Source organism: Aquarana catesbeiana, linkage group LG11 (genome assembly GCF_042186555.1).
Source record: "Aquarana catesbeiana isolate 2022-GZ linkage group LG11, ASM4218655v1, whole genome shotgun sequence".
Classification (NCBI taxonomy): domain Eukaryota; kingdom Metazoa; phylum Chordata; class Amphibia; order Anura; family Ranidae; genus Aquarana; species Aquarana catesbeiana.
The window spans coordinates 182,532,688-182,555,043 of record NC_133334.1 but is presented as its reverse complement, the minus strand read 5'-3'; the positions used below and the strand labels follow the sequence as shown (position 1 = coordinate 182,555,043).

At 43.4% G+C, this 22,356-nt stretch overlaps 1 protein-coding gene across 29 annotated transcripts in view; it reads right to left on the bottom strand.

Moving 5' to 3' along the window:
- The window catches only part of NRXN2 (neurexin 2), a 3,426,600-nt gene that overhangs the window by 397,772 nt on the left and 3,006,472 nt on the right, over positions 1-22,356 (bottom strand). For all 29 annotated transcript variants that reach the window (XM_073605072.1, XM_073605074.1, XM_073605073.1 and 26 more), the window contains one exon: positions 17,779-17,950. In XM_073605072.1, coding sequence (XP_073461173.1) covers positions 17,779-17,950 — 172 coding nt within the window. The remainder of the gene's footprint in view (positions 1-17,778; positions 17,951-22,356) is intronic.

The window sequence follows — 22,356 nt, the reverse complement described above, 5'->3', positions numbered from 1 at the left end:
ATACCACCAATGCTGGTAAGTGTGGAGGGGGTGGGTATTGTTCTATTGTTTCAGCCACTGACCATCAATGCTGGGGGGTTGGGAGTTATTGTTTCCACTGGCAAATGATCACCAGTGCTTTACTTACAGCCATACACTGAACATCAATGTGGAGACCCATCGAGGATGCCCACCCATGACCATCAGGGATGCCTACCCATGTCCACCAGGTATGCCCACCCATGACCACCAGGTAAGCCCACCAGGGATTCCAATCAGTGCCCATTAGGGATGGCACTCTGTGCCCATCAGTGATGCCTGCCAGTGCTTCCTGATCAGTTCTGTCTATCAGTGCCGTCTATCAGTGCCCCCCAGTGCCACCCATCAGTGCCACCTACTTATTTACAAAGTTCTGCAACAGAAATGAACAAAACCTTTTTTTTAAAAGAAATTTCGGTCTATTTTTATTTATAGCGCAAAAAATAAAATACCACCAAAAGAAAGCTCTATTTGTGGGAAAAAAATTAATGCTGAAAATTGGCCAGGGCAGGAAGGGGGGGAAGGTGCCCAGTATTGAAGTGGTTAATGTATGCTGAAAAGCATATGTAATGGAAGAGTTTTGTATGTTTCTGTTAGACACTTTCCCACATTTTTACCTGCAACTATCATCTTACAAAAAACACTGAATATTACTGAAAAAACTGATATATAATGAGGCTTGCTAAAGAAAAAAAATGAGTATTTGATCTATACAGTCAGTCTAGTATATATATATATATATATATATATATATATATATATATATATATATATATATATATACACAGTATATATACACGGGGGGGGGGGGGGGGCGGAAAGTATTCAGATCCCCTTAAATTTTTCACTCTTTGTTATATTGCAGCTATTTGCTAAAATCATTTAAGTTCATTTTTTTCCTTATTAATGTACACACAGCACCCCATATTGACAGAAAAACAGAGAATTGTTGACATTTTTGCAGATTTATTAAAAAAGAAAAACTGAAATATCACATGGTCCTAAGTATTCAGACCCTTTGCTCAGTATTTAGTAGAAGCACCCTTTTGATCTAATACAGCCATGAGTCTTTTTGGGAAAGATGCAACAAGTTTTTCACACCTGGATTTGGGGATCCTCTGCCATTCCTCCTTGCAGATCCTCTCCAGTTCTGTCAGGTTGGATGGTAAACGTTGGTGGACAGCCATTTTTAGGTCTCTCCAGAGATGCTCAAATGGGTTTAAGTCAGGGCTCTGGCTGGGCCATTCAAGAACAGTCACCGAGTTGTTGTGAAGCCACTCCTTTGTTACTTTAGCTGTGTGCTTAGAGTCATTGTCTTGTTGGAAGGTAAACCTTCGGCCCAGTCTGAGGTCCTGAGCACTCTGGAGAAGGTTTTCGTCCAGGATATCCCTGTACTTGGCCGCATTCATCTTTCCCTCGATTACAATCAGTCATCCTGTCCCTGCAGCTGAAAAACATCCCCACAGCATGATGCTCCCACCACCATGCTTCACTGTTGGGACTGTATTGGATAGGTGATGAGCAGTGCCTGGTTTTCTCCACACATTAGAATTAAGGCCAAAAAGTTCTATCTTGGTCTCATCAGACCAAAGAATCTTATTTCTCACCATCTTGGAGTCCTTCAGGTGTTTTTTAGCAAACTCCATGCAGGCTTTTATGTGTCTTGCACTGAGGAGAGGCTTCCGTTGGGCCACTCTGCCATAAAGCCCTGACTGGTGGAGGGCTGCAGTGATGATTGACTTTCTAAAACTTTCTCCCATCTCCTGACTGCATCTCTGGAGCTCAGCCACAGTGATCTTTGGGTTCTTCTTTACCTCTCTCACCAAGGCTCTTCTCCCCCAATAGCTCAGTTTGGCCGGACGGCCAGCTCTAGGAAGGGTTCTGGTCATCCCAAATGTCTTACATTAAAGGATTATAGAGACCACTGTGCTCTTAGGAACCTTAAGTGCAGCAGAAATTTTTTTGCCAGATTTTTTGGCCAGATCTGTGCCTTGTCACAATTCTGTCTCTGAGCTCTTCAGGCAGTTTCTTTGACCTCATGATTCTCATTTGCTCTGACATGCACTGTGAGCTGTAAGGTCTTATATAGACAGGTGTGTGGCTTTCCTAATCAAGTCCAATCAGTATAATCAAACACAGCTGGACTCAAATGAAGGTGTAGAACCATCTCAAGGATGATCAGAAGAAATGGACAGCACAGAGTTAAATATATGAGCGTCACAGCAAAGGGTCTGAATACTTAGGACCATGTGATATTTCAGTTTTTCTTTTTTAATAAATCTGCAAAAATGTCAACAATCCTGTATTTTCCTGTCAATATGGGGGGCTGTGTGTACATTAATGAGGAAAAAAATGAACTTAAATGATTTTAGCAAATGGATGCAATATAACAAAGAGTGAAAAATTTAAGGGGTCTGAGTACTTTCCATCCCCACTGTATATATATACTCTGCAGCATCCAGTGTAGCCTATATCTACAGTGCATTCTGTGTTGTACTGTTTCTACTACTTTTCTGGTGGTGTACACAATACAGTGCAGCCGTAGTGCAGTTGCTACTACAATTCTGGTGGTGTACACAATACGGTGCAGCCGTAGTGCAGTTGCTACTACTTTTCTGGTGGTGTACACATTACACAATACAGTGCAGCCATAGTGCAGTTGCTACTACACTTCTGGTGGTATACACAATACAGTGCAGCCGTAGTGCAGTTGCTACTACTTTTCTGGTGGTGTACACAATACAGTGCAGCCGTAGTGCAGTTGCTACTACTTTTCTGGTGGTGTACACATTACATAATACAGTGCAGCCATAGTGCAGTTGCTACTACACTTCTGGTGGTGTACACAGTACACAATACAGTGCAGCCATAGTGCAGTTGCTATTACTTTTCTGGTGGTGTACACAGTACACAATACAGTGCAACCGTAGTGCAGTTGCTACTACTTTTCTGGTGGTGTACACATTACACAATACAGTGAAGCCGTAGTGCAGTTGCTACTACACTTCTGGTGGTGTACACAGTACACAATACAGTGCAGCCATAGTGCAGTTGCTACTACTTTTCTGGTGGTGTACACAGTACACAATACAGTGCAGCCGTAGTGCAGTTGCTACTACTTTTCTGGTGGTGTACACAGTACACAATACAGGGCAGTGTGGTGTTGCAAAACAAAATATACATCACGTCCGGAAGGTCACCAAGGAGAGGCAGACGCTCACAGGCCACTAAAAGAGGGCAAGCAGGCTCTGTGTCTACAGTCAACAGTGCTGGTCGTGGACATGGTGCATCCTCTGCAGGTGGCCGTGGGGCACGCTTGTCCTATTTTTCTGCTGCTGGCCGTGTTATTGAGCCAGAACATGCAGAAGAGTTGGTGGAGTGGATAACAAAGCCATCCTCATCCTCCTCATCCTCTGTCATCCAGGCTCAGAGTAGTTTGCTTTCCAATGCAGCTGCCAAAGCGGCCTATTCCACCCGCTCCTTGTTCACAGTCACTCCTTCCGTAGCCTCACCATCATTCATGGAGGAGTCCCCCAAACTATTCGACCACAGTGTCGGGTACATGCTGCTGGAGGATGCACAGCCATTAGAAGGCTCCGATGTTGGTTCCCTGGTTGAGGAAGGGAGCCTAGAGAGAGGGGGTGCCCAAGAAGGACAAGAAACTGGCAGTCATGTTCCCCCAGCCGCAGCATACTGCCAAGTTTGCTCCAGTGACAAGGAGGGAGGGGATGATAAGGTCACTGACTCTACTTGGGCGCCTGATAGAAGAGAGGAGGAGGAGGCACAACTCTAACGAGGCAGGATGTCCTCTAGGGGGCAGCTTAAGGGCAGTCACCCTACTGCATCACACTGCAGAGCTCTGCAGGTGCAGGGCACTGCTGACTCCCCGCTGACTTGCAAAAGTTTCTTGGTGTGGGCCGTTTTTGACAGATTGCACCGTTTGCAACCTATGTCTGAAGCGGATCAAGCGTGGCCAGAACAGCAGCCGCTTGGGCACCACATGCTTGACCAGACATATGACGACCTCCCATGCAGTCCGTTGGCAACAACACTTGAAAAACCCACATAAAAAAAAAAAGACAAACTTCTCCTTGCTCTGGGATCTCCAACTCCACTATACCTCCAGTCCTCTCAAAAACCTGCACTGAGAGGAATGAAGGTATAGCAATAGGTGTCCCAAGTACTTGCAGCCAATCTGCTATCAATACACCTCCATCTGATTTTAGCAGGCAAATTTCCCTACCCCAGTTGCTAAACTGTAAAAAGAAATTTGGTCCCAGCCATCCACATGCTCAGTGTCTGAATGCTAGCTTGGCCAAATTGCTAGCACTGCAACTGCTGCCTTTTCAGCCGGTAGACTCTGCCCCCTTTCGTGAATTTGTGGAATGTGCTGTACCTCAGTGGCAGGTGCTGAAACGCCATTTCTTTTCACAGAAGGCCATTTCGGCTCTCTACCGGCATGTGGAAGGCAATGTTTTGGCCTCGTAGGACAGGGCAGTCAGCAATAAGGTGCATATTACCACTGACTCATGGTCTAGCAGGCATGGGCAGGGACATTACCTTTCCTTCACGGCGCACTGGGTAACTCTGCTGGCAGCTGGGAAGGATGCAAGACAGGGTTCAGTATTGTTGGAGCTTGTTCCGCCACCACGCTAGTGGGTATTCTGCCACAGCTCTCTCCTCCACCCCCTCCTCTTCTTCTTCCTCTATGGCCTCTTCTGCAGATTTGTCCACTGAACCAGAGGTGCTCCGTAAGCGTTCAAGGGCCTATGCAAGCACCCAGTTAAAAAGATGCCATGCTGTGCTTGAGTTGGTCTGCTTAGGGGACAGGAGCCACACTGGGGCAGAGATTCTGTCAGCTCTGCAGAGGCAGGCTCAGAGGTGGGTGAAGCCACGCCAGCTTCAGCCAGGAATGGTTGTATGCAACAATGGCACCAACCTTCTCTTCGCCGTCCGACAGGGACATTTGACACATGTCCCATGTTTGGCACACGTCCTGAATTTGGTGGTGCAGCGGTTCTTGAGCAGGTACCCAGGCTTACAGGATCTCCTGAGGCATGCCAGAAAAGTCTGTGGTCATTTCTGGCGGTCATACAATGCCAGTGCTCGGCTGGCTGACATTCAAAGAGAATGCAACCTGCCCACCATCCGCCTCATTTGTGACATGCCAACTAGGTGGAACTCAACGTTGGCAATGCTGTAGCAGCTGCACACGCAGCAGAGGGCCATCAATGAGTACCTGTGTGAGTATGGCACCAGGACAGGGTCAGGGGAGCTTGGCTTTCTTTCGCCACGCCAGTGGCTACTGATCAATGATGCATGCACTGTCCTGTCACCATTTGAAGAGGCCACGAGGATGGTGAGCAGCGACAATGCATGCATAAGTGATACTGTGCCTCTTGTCTTCCTGTTGGAGCACACGCTTTGTGGAATAATGGACAGGGCACTTGAGGCAGAACAGCAGGAGGAAGAGGAGGACTTCCTTACCTCTCAAGGCCCCCTTTATCCAGATAGTATTCCTGCGGGCCCGCCAAACACACAGGAGGAAGAGGAGGAGGATTGTGTCAGCATTGACGTGGAGGATAACACTCAGCAGCAGTCTTCAAGGGATGGTTTTCAGTCCCCAGAAACTCAAGGAGTTATACGTGGCTGGTAGGAAGTTGTTACGGATCATGTGATCCTTAGTGACCCAGAAGACTCAGAATCAAATGCCTCTGCAAACTTACGCTGCATGGCCTCCCAGATTCTGCAAAGCCTACGAAAGGACCCTAGGATTCGTGGTATCAAGGAGAGGGATCATTACTGGCTGGCAACCCTTCTTGATCCATGTTACAAGGGTAAGGTTGCAGAACTCATCCTGCCTTTGCAGAGGGAGCAGAGGATAAAACATCTTTGGGAGGCTTTGAAGAAAGGTTTGTGCAATGCATTTCCAGACCCTGGGAGGTTACAATTTCCTGGTGCTGGACAACGTGTTGCTGAGGCTTCGTTCAGTCAGAGGAAGAGCAGTGGAGAAGGTGGCCGGCTGACAGATGCCTTTAGACAATTTTTCAGTCCTCAGTGCCAAGGTCTGATTGGTTCAAGCAACCATCGCCAGTGTCTGCATTACATGGTGCAGGAATACCTAGGGGCAAGAGCAGACTTGGAGACCTTTCCAACGGACCATCCACTGGGTTACTAGGTCTTGAGGATGGACCACTGGCCAGAACTTGCTCAATATGCAATTGAGCTACTGGCCTGTCCTGCATCCAGCATTCTTTCTAAATGCACATTTAGTGCTGCTGGAGGGTTTGTAACGGATCATAGAGTGCACCTGTCAACAGACTCCGTTGATAGGCTCATATTCATAAAAATGAATCAGTCTTGGATCAGCAGCTATCAAGCACCTGATACTGATGTAACTGATTGATTTTTCTATGGATGTGGTATCCCTTGAAGACTTCCTATGCTGAGTGACTATCCTATTCCTCCTCAATCTTGATGATGCTGGCTTCCAACAATATTTTTGGTTTAGGGCACCACCACCACTGCCTATGGCCCAATTTTTCTGTCCTTGTTTAATAAGGGCATGTAATTACAATTTTTGATCTAATATTTCACAGCGGGGCCTGTTCCTGCGCCCAACAAGAGTAACAGTGAGGGCTTACAGTGTTGTGGCACCACCACCTTCACCACCACCTCCAACAAAGGCCCAATTTTTCTGCCCCTGTTTAACAGGGGCATGTAATTACAATTTTTGATCTAATATTTCACAGCAGGGCCCGTTCCTGTGCCCAACAAGAGTATCTGTGAGGGGTTACAGTGTTGTGGCACCACCACCACCACCAAAGGCCCAATTTTTCTGCCCCTGTTTAACAGGGACATGTAATTACAATTTTTGATTTAGTATTTCACAGCAGGGCCTGTTCCTGTGCTCACCAAGAGTAACTGTGAGGGCTTACAATGTTCTGGTACCACCAATACCTAAGGCCCAATTTTTTGCAGAGCATACAGGGCAAGTTGTATAGTATATATACTTCTGTTGAGAGTATATAGTGCCTGGGGGCCCCCCACGCCATTTTTTTTTAAATTTGGGTGCGATGTTCCCCTTAATATCCATAACAGGGGGTTCACAGCAACTGGGGCTCTTTCTCAAAGTGGGGCTATTTCTATAAGTGGGAGCACTTCTGACACTGCACTCATCATTATCTGATTATCTGATTGTCTCATCTGAAAATCTCTTCTCTCATCCTACAGGTATGTGCTAACTGAACCATCTCCACCCAAAAACTGAAACACTGCTATTTGCTTTTCTTATGTCTATTTAATAATTGCTGGTATGTGCTAACTGAACCATCTCCACCCAAAAACTGAAACACTGCTATCTTCTTTTCTTATGTCTATTTAGTAATTGCTGGTATGTGCTAACTGAACCATCTCCACCCAAAAACTGAAACACTGCTATCTGCTTTTCTTATGTCTATTTAATAATTGCTGGTATGTGCTAACTGAACCTTCTCCACCCAAAAACTGAAACACTGCTATCTGCTTTTCTTATGTCTATTTAATAATTGCTGGTATTGCTAACTGAACCATCTCTGCCCAAAAACTGAAACACTGCTGTCTGCTTTTCTTATGTCTATTTAATAATTGCTGGTATGTTATTCTTGCTTAACCAACTGTAGACCTGTCCACATTACAATGCTTTATTATCTCCCTTGTCTTACCCAAAATTATGGCACGTGTAACTTTAGTGCCCTCTTGCTAGTCTGTTTCTGAAGTAAGAATTTTGTCCTGTTAACCAGCCAAGCTTTATTACCTCCTGATTTCTAATTGAAATCCACCCACACCCCACCCCTATCAGTATAAATATAAGCCTCTTTTGTGAGAAGCATTTGCAGGGGGCTCACATTTGCAACTGGGGCTCTTTCTCAAAGTGGGGCTATTTTTATAAGTGGGAGCTCTTCTGACTCTGCACTCATCATTATCTGATTGTCTCATCTGAAAATCTCTTCTCTCATCCTACAGGTATGTGCTAAGTGAACCATCTCCACCCAAAAACTGAAACACTGCTATCTGCTTTTCTTATGTCTATTTAATACTTGCTGGTATGTTATTCTTGCTTAACCATCTGTAGACCTGTCCACATTACAATGCTTTATTATGTCCCTTGTCTTACCCAAAATTATGGCCCGTTTAACTTTAGTGCCCTCTTGCTAGTCTGTTTCTGAAGTAAGAATTTTGTCCTGTTAACCAGCCAAGCTTTATTACCTCCTAATTTCTAATTGAAATCCACCCGCACCCCACCCCTATCAGTATAAATATAAGCCTCTTTTGAGGGAAGCATTTGCAGGGGGCTCACATTTGCAACTGGGGCTGTTTCTCAAAGTGGGGCTATTTTTATTAGTGGGAGCACTTCTGACTCTGCACTTGAGCGATTGCACAAAGCGAAGGGACACAACAAAAAACTTTTGAAAAACACTACACAGACATCAGGTGACCTTGTTTACCCCTTCAGCTCTTTCTCCTTTTAACATGCACTCTCTACCACTCCTTTTGTCAGCTCTGTCCTCTATCCTAAAACTATCTCTCCTTCACCCCTCTTCTCCCCCACAGTATATATATATATATATATATATATGTATATATCACCCTCACTTCTGTCCTCTCCTTATTACTGCACCCACCAAATTCTGCTAACTCTAAATCCACACACACACTAAAAATCTCCCAAACCCTGGGGCAAGTCCCTTCATATAAATCCCACTCCCATATTACCTCCCTCACCCTCCTGCTTCTCCTAACCTATGGAGATATATCCCCAAACCCTGGGCCTCCATAATTTAACTGTACCCCATGCACCTATCACCCTGCACCCTCTGGCAGCAGCTGCAATCAACACAATTTGGTTCCCATTTCTATTCTTCCCAAGACCAGACCCCCTTTCTCTTGTGCCCTTTGGAACTTCCACTCTGTCTGCAACAAACACCTCTCTCCATGACCTCTTTATCACCAACTCATTTAATCTACTCGCCATTACTGAAACCTGGCTCCACGAATCTGACACTGCGTCTTCTGCTGCCCTATCCCATGGTAGTCTTCTCTGGACTCACTCCCCCAGATCCAGTGGATGTAAGGGAGGAGGTGTCGGAATCCTACAAGCCCCACATAGCACCTTTCAGGTACTTCAGCCACTTCCCTCTCTGTCACTCTCCTCTTTCGAAGCACACTGCATTCTTCTTTTTACTCCAGTTTCTCTAAGGATAGCTGTGATCTACAGGCCCCCTGAACCAGTATCAACCTTTCTTGATGACTTCTCTGCCTGGCTACCCTGCTTTCTTTCCTATGAAATCCCCACAATCATTCTCGGGGACTTCAACATCCCTATTAATACTAACACTCCTGCTCCTTTCAAACTTCTCAGCCTAACCTCCTCCTTTGACCTGAAGCAGTGGATACATGCTCCTACTCACTCCGAAGGCAATACCCTTGACCTTGTTTTCTTTCACCTTTGCACTCCATGCAACCTCTCTAACTATCCATTCCCTCTCTCTGATCACCACTATATTAGTTTTACTCTCTCCTCTCTCCACCTCCTCTCCCTCCAACCGCCTAAAACTTACCCGCAGAAACCTACGTCATCTCAACCCTTCTCTGCTCTGCTATCGACAACCTCTATGACAAAATTTCACCCCTATCCTGCACCCTAGCGACTTCTGTCTACAACGCTTCACTTCTAGCCTCACTGGACTCACTGGCCCCCCTCACTACACACAGAATCAGGCCCCGACCCGTTCAACCTTGGCAAACAGATGATACTAGAAGTCTGAAAATACGTAGTCGTGCTCATGAGTGCCTGAATTTTTTTGAATTGATACATGTCTCCTGGGGCAGGACCCGGGTCCCCAAACACTTTTTATGGCAATAACTTGCATATAAGCCTTTACAATTAGCACTTTTGTTTTTTCACATTCGTGTCCCATAGACTTTAACCGCGTTTGCGTGTTCAAATGAACTTTTTGCATGTACGCATGTTCTGCTGCGAACCGAACTGGGGGGTGTTCAGTTCATCCCTATATGCTACATATGCCACTGTTCAAAGCAGCAGCACTGGTGTTAATTGGGGGTGGAATAATACAAAATTGACAGGATTTTTAGTGTCTTCTGAATAAAATAAAATTTAGAGCTATACAAAGTGACACACATGCAAATACATGAAAATACTGCTCCCCAAAGTTCACCTTTAAGTAATCCCTTGTGTTCTCCTGTTTTCCCTTTACAGGGGAGTGTTCAGTTTACACTCCTCTGCTGGTTTTTCGGTTAATTGTTTACCTTTTTGTTTGGCTTGCAGAAGAATGCTCACCAGTTGTCTTCCCTAATTGCTGCGCACTAGGGCCCAACGCTTCATGTTGCAGTTTTCTGCTCACAATATCGCCATCAACATCTTTGCTGTGTACTTATGACATCAGCATGGTCAGTTTACACAGACAATCTCCCTCATAAGGACCTTCCACTGGAATGACCCTTAAATTTTTGTCATTTAATACCCGTGGTCTAAACCATCCGGCTAAGAGATTCTCTCTATGGAAAGAGAGACATTTTAGTTGCCCAAGAAACACATTTTCAAGTCTCCTTAGCTCCTAAATGTTATCATAAAGATTTCCCCCATCTGTTCATGGCCAACTACTCCTCGAAGAAAAGAGGTGTCCTTAAGCACTTACGGACCAGATTTTCCCCTTAATGACCAGGCCATTTTTTGTGATACGGCACTGCGTTGCTTTAACTGACAATTGCACAGTTGTGCGACGTTGTACCCAAACAAAATTGACGTCCTTTTTTTTACCACAAATAGAGCTTTCTTTTGGTGGTATTTGCTCACCTCTGCAGTTTTTATTTTTTGTGCTATAAACTAAAAAACACCGACAATTTTAAAAAAAAAACAATATTTTTTACTTTTTGCTATAATAAATATCCAAGAAAAATAAATTCTTTAACAGTTTAGGCCAATATGTATTCTTCTACATATTTTTGGTAAAAAAAAATTGCAATAAGCGTATATTGATAGGTTTGCACAAAAGTTATAGCGTCTACAAAATAGGGGATAGATTTATGGCATTTTTATTTTTATTTTATTTTTTTACTATTAATGGCGATGATCAGCAATTTTTAGCGGGACTGCAACATTGCGGCGGATAGATCGGAAACTTCTGACACTTTTTTGGGATCATTTATACAGTGATCAGGGCTATAAAAATGCACTGATTACTGTGTAAATGACACTTGCAGGGAAGGGGTTAACACTAGTGGTGATCAAGAGGTTAAATGTGTTCCCTGGGAGGTGTTTCTAACTGTGGGGGGAGGGTACTGACTGGGAGTACAAAGAGATCACTGTTCCTAATCACTAGGAACAGACAATCACTCTGTACTTTCTAGACAGAACGTGGATCTGTTTGTTTACATTGACAGATCCCAGTTCTGACTCTCTGTGGAGCGATTGCGGGTGGCCGGCAACCACTGAGGCCGCCGGCCACACGCATCAGCTCCAACACCCGCTATAGCTGTAATACGGACCAACATACAGCTACAGTGAACGAGCCGACCTGCCGCAGTATAATGACAGCAGCTGGTCGGCAAGTGATTAAAGAAATTAAAAATTCAGTTACATTTACCTTACACTCTTCCTTTATAGATGACTGAGGACACTATGTTATTCTGTTTTTTTATATAAATGGAACTTGCTAAACTATCATGGGAGTGTATGCTCCCAACTCTCACTCAGGTTGCTTTCTCTATAAGCGGTTTGCTAGATTGCATAATGGTAATCTTATAGTGTGTGGTGACCTAAATTCGGTTGCTGATCTTACCCTAGACTCATCCATTGGCCGAGTAGCTCGCTCCTTTTCCTCCCGCCCTCTTCTGCTTGCGGAGGATGTCTTTGATATCTAGCTCTGCCGCCACACATCCGAAGGACTACACATTCTATTCACACAGACATAACTCTTATTCATGCTTCAATTATTTCATTGAGTGGCTCTTGCAAAAACCTGTGTCTTCTGAGATTGCAGACATAATGTGGTCCGATAATGCTGCGGTGTGCCTTATTATCTCTTGTCCTTTTGTCCGTATATGGCGATGTAATAACAAACATCTCCAGGAACCTAGCTCCAAAGGTGTGTACCTTCAATGTCTCCGTGATGTTTCCACCATAATCCTGTGTCTGACACTGATGCTTTTATGACATGGAATGCATGCAAGTCATACACCCAGGGTATGTTTATCCAACTGGGTGCTAGGGAAAGGAAACGTAGAGCTTGCAAAAACACAAGATATTCTTGCTTCTATCCACTTGCTAGAATCCCAAAATAAAGCCTCTCCCAATATCTTCACAGCCGACAAGCTTGCTAAACTAAGAATAGAGTTGAGAACTCTTTTAAACGAAAATCACAATATTATGTTGCGGCAACTTAACCTTAAATATTTTGCCCAACATAACAGAATTTCTAGCCTCTCACTTAGAAGTACTACATTTAAAATCCCTTACCTATATCATTCAACCACTAGTAAAAGAGTAAAAATCCCACAGGTAATTGCGGATGATTTCGCTGATTATTATGCTTCACTATATAATTTGGCTGTAGATCCTAATACTTCCCAGCCATTACCATCTGCAATTTCTGCTTTTCTTGACCACCTCCATCTTCCATCTCTAGCTCCCTCAGATTTGGCGGATCTCAATTGCCCTTTTACAGATCAAGAAATTGTCAGTGTCATTAAAACCTTGCCAAAAGGTAAATCCCCGGGCCCTGACAGGTTTTCCAATGACTATTACCAAACATTTGGTGATTGTCTAGCACCAAGCCTCATTGCATTGTATAATGCTGTGACTGAGAAGGCTGCCTTTCCATCTGAGATGTTGAGGGCGCACAACCTCCGCAAGTTGGGGAAAGACCCTGACTGCCCTGCAAATTTTAGACCAATTTCTCTTCTCAATTCAGACGTAAAATTGTATGCTAAAATACAAATAAAATAAAATAAATAAATAAATAAAATGCCAGTCGTCTATCAGATTTCATGGCCAAATTTGTATAGGCCGACTAGTTGGGATTTATAGCATGCAAGACAATTGCTGAATATTATACATCATGCAGAGCTTAGTCCAACACCTACATTACCTCTCTCTATTGACACGGAGAAAATGTTAAACCGAGTCCACTGGGGTTATATGCTTCCTCAGCAAATTTAGATTCCAGGGCCAGATACTATCAGCTATATTAGCCCTGTACTTTAAGCCATCAGCCCAAGTGTACACTTCCAGTCTCCTGTCAAAACCATTTAATATTACTAACAGCACCCGTCAAGGCTGTCACTTATCTCCACTTCAATTCAATGATTGAGCCAATGGCCGAGAGCCTTCGCTCCCATCCAAACATACATGGTTTTCACCTAGCGGGAAATTCATACAATGTGCACCTATTTGCTGATGACGTGATTCTTATGCTGACTAAACCAGAGGTCTCCCTCATCCATGCCCATGATGTGTTATCTAAGTTTAGTACACTTTCTTATTACAAGGTCAACTCAGTAAATCTTTAATCCTGAATATGGGTATACAATCGCCACAAACTCACAGGACCAACTTCCCTATACCTGGTCTGAAGTGAGTATCCCTTACCTAGGGATCCATTTAACTCTCTCTACAGTCTCAATTGCAGGAATGAACTATAAACCCTTCTTGGCCAAATTGGACAAAGAACTTAGCAATATTGCAAAAATAGAAATGTCTTGGGCTGGCAGCTTGGCGGCCTTTAAGATGCTCATCCTCCCCCAAATCTTGTACATGTTTAAAGCACCGCACATACCGATGCCAAGATCCTACTTAAAGTCCCTTTCTTCTCTCTTGAAGAAATTAAATTGGCAAGGCAAAAAAGCGAGGTGCCCCCATTCCATTCTTAAAAAGTATAGGTCTGTTGGTGGCATGGGGATGGTAGAAATTTTTAACTATCATAACGCAACTCACTCAGACCAATTAAAACACTGGTTCCCCACTCAAGAGCCCCCCCATGGGTGAGTATTGAGCATTAACTTACCAAAACTGATAAGGTGGGCAACTTACTCTTTGCAGACCGGTGGAGAGCATTGCCAATCTCTGATTTACCCATTACCACTAAAGCATCTGTGTTAGCGTGGAGGAAGTTATCCCTTGCCTCTGCCAATTCTCAGCAAAACACGCAGGTACAATAACCTATTAGTACTCTGAAATCATTAAATCCAGACCGCTCCATCCTCTATTGGACACATTATGACATTCCTTGGGTCAGAGATATTATGACTGAAGGTAATCCTGCTGATCCCAAATCAATCTTACAGAATTTCCAACAACCACAAAACTGGTATTTCACACTAGTGCATATCAATTTAATATTCCAGTCGGACACGTTCCCGGACAAATGGCAAAAACATTAATGGGTGCTGTAACGATTACCAGTTGGGTTCTGGAAGCATCAAACAGAAGTACATCTTCGCCAGCACACCATGGATCAGCAAACAGACATGTCCAAAAAAAGTTTTTAATCGAAAACGGTCACATCACAAAGAAGGTGCAACGTTTTGGGGCCGCGCAGGACCCCTCCGTCAGGCAAGGGGTCCCCTTCGTCATCACTTGCCTGACGAAGGAGTCCTGCGCGGCCCCGAAACGTTGCACCTTCTTTGTGATGTGACCGTTTTCGATTAAAAACCTTTTTTGGACATGTCTGTTTGCTGATCCTTGGTGTGCTGGTGAAGATGTACTTCTACTAGCGCATATCAGACACTTTCTATCTTCCAAGCCACATCCCCCAGTTTCCATATATCCTAAACTATTGAATTTCCTTACTTACACAACAAACCCCAAAAGGGTATTTATTTCATCTACAACTGACTTCACAATAAATCTACTTTTAGTAAGAATACCCTCATGGGCAAATGGGAAGCAGACTTGAACAATACATTTTCTGAATCTCAATGGAAATGAGATACAATCCATGTATAATGTTACCCACTGCATCACGCACTGGGAATTAGCCCTGAAAATTAATATTAGATGGTACCTCACACCATATAAATTAGCGAAGCTGTACCCTGATAGTTCGGCACTCTGCTGGAGAGGTTGCCCCCTCACGGTTAATCTATACTACATTTTATGGCCATGCAAGAGTATCCACAGCTTCTGGAGGAAGATCTTCCAAATTATTTTAGAAATTTCAGGAGTCCTAACAGCCCCTAATTTTGGCCTTGCCATAATAAATATTGGCTTAGACTATTTACCTATTTTGTATTGTAAAGTTATAGCTAACCTGTTGTTGCTGCAAAACTGACCTTTGAAAAAAAGGATCTTGCCTCTAACCCTTCAGAAGCTGTGAATACAACAAACCTTCACTACTCTTATGAGAGAGCGATTCCTATATATTTTGACGCTCTCTAAGCATTTGACAAAACTTGGAAGCCATGGCTTGATTGGTTAAACCATCGAGACATTTAATACCTTGAAGTACAACCCAAGTCCTTCTGCACCTTGTGTTACCTTTTGTATCATCATTTGTTATGATTTTCAGAATAAACTTATATTTTATTCAGATTTTGATTCAGATTGTATTCATGTATCATACTTTAGTGGCTGTGTATGCAATCCTTTGCCTGTCAGTTTTAATTCATGAAAGTTCCTGAAATTCTTAATAAAAATTATTGATCCAAAAAAAAAAAACAGCTGGATGCATCCCCTGGAGCAAATTGGACTGTGCTCAACAGAGTTTTTTTTGCCTTCCTCTGGATCAGCTGTGGCTTTAGGATTCTGTATATGATGCTTTTCTATTTTATTTTCATTTTTTTTCTATTAGTTGAATTAGATGGACTTTTTTTCAACCTGACTAATTATGTACCTGTGGTCATAATTCTGTTGTTATGGTTCCATCTCTGCTGATGCGATTCTGGTTGTGTCAGTATGGTAATCTCTGCAGACATGTTTTGTGTAAGACTAGTAATGTTTCCATCTCTGAGGACATACTATTGGTTGTGTCCACTGTGTGTAAATGATCATTTACTCATGTTTACCAGAAACAGCTTGCATGGTGTGTGTGTTGGGGAAGGAGGTGACACAAGGTATCTGGCCAAGGGGGACAAAGTGTAAAGCCTACCCCTATATGTGAGCTAGGCTTTCGTTTTTAAGCTGGACATATAAATCACATGTGTACCACAAAGAGATTAATAAGTATCATCTAGTTTGTGTGCGTTTAAAATGCCTTACGTCTCTGTCTGAGATTTATTTTTTGAACATTCTCATATCTACTGTCTATACTACTTACATAAGCAAGACTGATAAATATATATATTTTCAAATAAGCATGTCTGCATACAAAATAATATGCTAGTAATATCAGTCTTGTGAGAAAACAATAAATTACATTGATCAATTTATTTACAAAGGTCTTTCAAGAAAAAGAATTGCAGTAAATCATTTTAAAAGTTTCCCAAATCTTGCATTCCAATTATAATTTTGAGTTTCAGTTAACTATATGTGGTTGTAGTGGAGGCAGAAAGGATTAAAAACTAATTGCTAGTTAGTTCTGTTTAGATATTAATTAAGATGCTTAGTTAGAAATGTCTAACATCAAATTGGCACATGATTTTAAGCATTAGATTTATGAGTACTTTTTCTTACTTTAATTAAGGTTTAATTTTTAGTCAGAATTCAGTCACATACATTAAAAGGTCAGGATCTTAAATCTTTTACTACAAGCTACCATACAGCATGCAATTTATATATAGTTGACAGAAAAAATCTAGTTGCACATTTTCTTTAAGTAGAGGATGAGTCTAAATTTCAAGTATTGGTACATAAAACTTTCCAAAACCCAATATAGGAATCATAACATAAAATATACAGGTATTCTATGATTTATAACCTCTGTGTCAATTCCTATATTTTTATTATAATGTTTGACCTTGGAAACATTGTGTTAATGATGAACAGCATTAGGCACTAGATATAGAAAAAAGGAATAAAGCACCTTCTCCAACAAAAAAGCCTACTATATTTTACATTGAAACAGATTTGCTGGATTTCAGACGTATTTTGCCACCAAGGTGTGGAAAATTTCTGGCCTACAGCTGCTGGATTGTTCCAGCTATTTTTTGTTTTACTTTCATCTTAGGCTCTCTAATTACTTTTTTTTTCTCCTTATACTTAATAAGTATCGATTTAAAAGAGACCTTATCATGTCTCTAAATAATGTAATCCATTTGGTCTCTGCAAGAAAATAGCTCTTATAGTTGCCACAGCAAAGGCCCATGTGTCCTACCTCCCCTTGGTTCCACTGCTGCAGCCCCTGCTAGAGTTTGCAGCATTTAACACTTTCGAGAATGTCCGATGCCTGTGACTCCTACCTTTTTGATGGCTCCTTTTATGACCCCTATGTCATTTCAGGAAGGAACCACAGCGTGTGGTGGAGGATAGAGGCACATGAAGAAGTTGGGGCACATGAGCCACCAGGAGAGCTGAGCAAAGGAGTTCTCTTACAGGGGCCTGTATGTTTGAGTACTTTAGAGAGCTGGAAGGTCTTTCTAAGCAGCTTTTAAGTGGAATTAATTCTAAAATTGAATTATATAAACATTATAATCAATTGATTGGCTTATACAAGACAGTTAAAATATAAAGAATAACTTTTTAAAAGCAAATCATTTATGTGGAGTCCCATACACTTTCAGGATACTGGCATCCCAAAAACTCATGTACATAAGGGCTTTCCTCACCTGCAGGGTATCTCTCATTGACCGGCCAGCTGTCCACCTGCAGGGTAGCATTACCCCCACTACGGGTAAATCGTACCACATGATACTTCCCATCGCTTACAATGGCCCCTGGCTCTTCGATCGTTATATCATCTGTGCCCACGTTAAAAATCACCCCCACTGTGCCCTGGTCCTAGAGAAGGAAACAAAATAAAGAACAGTTAGTGCATATATCAGTCATTATTCCAAAACATACATAGCATAAGAATGTTTAATGCGATGTTAAACCCAAAACCAAAAATGAAATATATTGCATTTACCAAACATTCGATATGGTGGCTGCATTCATTTTTGTTTTTTTCTCCTTGTATTTTCACCTGGTGATCTGATATGTTACATACCTCCTGTATTAACGTGCTCCCGCTCTAAATGGAGGAGCACATGGGCACCTTTGGACAGCAGCATTGTTAGTCTGGGGGGAGGGGAGTGTTAGATATATTAGCAGATTTGGATACACAAACAAATTGAAGCCAAACTCCAGCTCACACTGCAGTTACAGCAACAACTTTTTTTCTGTTTTGGGATAAAGGTTTTACATGAATAAATAAAAGCTTACCATTGTAAGCACTCCTGTCAGTGGTAAATGGTTGCCTCAACACTCGTAACTGCTACATTTGCAGAACAGATTGTTCTCTTGAAAAATAGACTTACTGGCTGGATTTTAGATGAAATTAACATCTAAGAATCAGTAAGTTGCAATATAATAAATGGGTTAAATATATTGTGAGGTTAATACTGCTTTAAATCCAATTTTACTGTATGTGTATATATATATATATATATATATATATATATATATATATATATATATATATATGATTTTAGGTACTCTAAGTAATTATATACCTGAATTTTCATGCCTGGACATATTGATGACCTCTATTATAATATATACACATACTGTTTTTGTTTTTTTTGTTTTTTGTGGGGATTTTCAATGTCTTCTTATAGATGAGTTTGCTCTCTAAAATACCCCCGGGGAAGCGCTTACTGCCACAAAACATGTTGAGAAGATGTGGATAAAACCTGTTGTGGTAGACCACAGGAATTAGCTTTTGGTATAGGGTCAATATATGATCATTACTTGTTCATACCATATTATACATTAATGGTGGTTGGTGTTAATCTAAATATTGGTTATTAATAGTACACATAGATAATGATTTTATATTCTGTATTAACCGCTTAAGGACCAGCCGCCGCAGTTACACTGCAGCAGGTTGGCTCCCCTGGGCAAATCTCCGTAACTGTACGTCGGCAGTTTTAAGAGCTCCAGGGGGTACGCACCCACTGGACACCCGCGAACGCTCCTGACGGAGACAGAACAGAGATCTGTCAATGTAAATAGACAGATCTTCTTTCTGTCAGGGGAGGAAAGACAGATCTGCTGTTCCTACTGATTAGGAACAGCAATCGGTCTCCTCCTCCAGGCACTTCCATCCCCCCACAGCTAAAAACACTCCCTAGGGAACACATTTAACCCCTTGAGCGCCCCCTAGTGTTAACCCCTTCCCTGCCAGTGACATTTATACAGTAATAAGTGGCTATTTTTAGCTCTGATTGCTGTATACATGTCAATGGTCTCAAAATAGTGTCAAAGTGTCCGATCTGTCAGCCGCAATGTTGCAGTCCAACTAAAAATCGCTGATCACCATCATTACTAGTAAAACAAATAATAATAAAAATGCCATAAGTCTATCCTTTTTATAGACGCGATAACTTTTGTGCAAACCAATATACACTTATTGCGATTTTTTTTTTTTACCAAAAATATGTAGAAGAATACATATTGGCCTAAACTGATGAAAAAAATAGTTTTTTTTTTTTTTTTAAATTGGATATGTATTATAGCAAAAAGTAAAAAATAGATATTTTTTTCAAAATTGTCGCTTTTTTTTGTTTATAGCGCAAACAATAAAAACCACAGAGGTGATCAAATACCACCAAAAGAAAGCTCTATTTATGTTAAAAAAAGGATATCAGTTTTATTTGGGTACAGCATCGTACGACCGTGCAATTGTCAGTGCCGTATCGCAAAAAATGGTCTGGTCATTAAGGGGGCAAATCCTTCCAGTCCTTAAGTGGTTAAACATGATAGAGAATTCATGTTATATAAGCAGTTAAGATGGCTGCTTCAGCCTATATGATAAACAACTTCTTGGGGACTTTCCTGGTATTTGGAATATTAGTAATATGTAAGAGGGTGATATGTCGGGGTGATTTGCCATTGGTATGTCATGTGTATGTAGTTACGATAAAGAGATGTGCCATGTACACATGTTGCTTCTGATTAGTGTTGTGAACATTTTTATTAATGTATACTGTCAGATGTCTCCCAGTGTCAGTTTTACTGCAATACGCTCATGCGAGCGTGTCCGCACATACAGACACCGGTGAAAGACCGTTGGTTGCGGAAACCTTCCCGTGGATGTGGAGATCTGTGTGCCGTTTAAGGGATGTTCGCTTATGCCTCACCAAGAGACTGGCCACCTCATGGCAACTGCATCTATGCTCCCGGCAAACAGACCCGCGCACATGGAAACATGAGTTTAATTGTACAAAACATGGCTCGCTGAGCCTCGTGGAGTACGGTTCGCGCCAATAGTAAACAGTGGGAATATGCACACAGTCCACGGAGTAATGTTCGTTTGTCTTGGATGCCTGCGTGCGTCAGCAAGAAACTGCACACGTTGCTCTGCACACGAACTATCGCATACGTCACTACCTGATATCTATTTGAATGTATAAAAATGTCTGACTGGCTGATTGCGAAGCCACCGCCTCTCTTTGTTATTCCTGTTCAGCCCTATGAATAAACAGGACTGTCCTAGGTCACTAGGACTCTATACTGACCTCCTAACGTGATGCCAGCCTTTGTGTCTGTGTTACTTGGTTTTATGCAAGCGGGCTTTCCCGGATTATACAAAGAGCTGTAATTGTGCTTATTAGCGCAGCAAAATTATTTGCTTGTAGGTGAAGCTCATAATTAACACAACAGTTTTGTTGAGCCATTGTTCAGGAGCCAACAGAACTTCCTAATGCCGCGTACACACGGTCGGACTTTCCGGCATACTTGGTCCGGCGGACCAGAGTGTGCCGGACAATCCGCCCGTGTGTAGGCACCGGCGGACTTTTCCGGCGGACTTTTTCCCAAAAGCCCGCCGGACCTAGATTTGAAGAAAGTTCTAAATCTTTCCGCCGGACTCAGTTTCGGGCGGAAAGTCCGCTCGTGTGTGTGGTGGTCCGACGGAAAGCCCGCTCGTGTGTAGGCTGGTCCGACGGACCAGATACAACACGAGGGCAGGGTATTGCATCTCACGCTCGCTGCAATAGGAAAAACACATTTTCCTATTGCGGCGAGCGCGGGGCATACCAGGCCCTTAGGTCTGGTATGGATTATAAAGGGAAGCCCCTACGCCGAAAAAAACGGCGTGGGGTCCCCCCTAAAATCCATACCAGACCCCGATCCGAGCACGCAGCCTGGCCGGTCAGGAAAGGGGGTGGGGACGAGCGAGCGCCCCCCCCCTCCTGAACCGTACCAGGCCGCATGCCCTCAACATGGGGGTGGGTGCTTTGGGGGAGGGGGGCGCCCTGCGCCCCCCCCCCCAAAGCACCTTGTCCCCATGTTGATGAGGACAAGGGCCTCTTCCCGACAACCCTGGCCGTTGGTTGTCGGGGTCTGCGGGCGGGGGCTTATCGGAATCTGGGAGCCCCCTTTAATAAGGGGGCCCCCAGATCCCGGCCCCCCACCCTATGTAAATGAGTATGGGGTACATGGTACCCCTACCCATTTACCTAGGAAAAAAGTGTAAGTAATAAAACACACTACACAGGTTTTTAAAATATTTTATTAAACAGCTCCGGGGGGGGGGGATCTTCCTCCGGCTTCGGGGGTCTTCTTCCGGCTTCGGGGGTCCCTCCGCTTCATCTTCTCCCGGCGTCCGGTTGGTTCTTCTCCGCTCTCTTCTCCCGGTGTTCCTGTTCTTCGGCCGGCTCCTCTGCTGTCTTCAATTAGCTCTCTTGCCAGCAGAGGTCCGGACTTCTGGGCTTCTGGGCTTCTTCTCTTCTCTTCTCCAGATGTTGACACGACGCTCTCTCCTGCTGGACTGCTCTCCGAGGGCTGCGTTGTGACTTATATAGGCGGAGACCCCGCCCCCTTTTGATGTCACAGTCCCTGGGCATGCTGGGACTGTGACGTTTTAGGGGGCGTGGTCACTGGGTGATGTTGACCACGCCCCCTAAAACGTCACAGTCCCAGCATGCCCAAGGACTGTGACATCAAAAGGGGGCGGGGTCTCCACCTATATAAGTCACAACGCAGCCCTCGGAGAGCAGTCCAGCAGGAGAGAGCGTCGTGTCAACATCTGGAGAAGAGAAGAGAAGAAGCCCAGAAGCCCAGAAGCCCAGAAGTCCGGACCTCTGCTGGCAAGAGAGCTAATTGAAGACAGCAGAGGAGCCGGCCGAAGAACAGGAACACCGGGAGAAGAGAGCGGAGAAGAACCAACCGGACGCCGGGAGAAGATGAAGCGGAGGGACCCC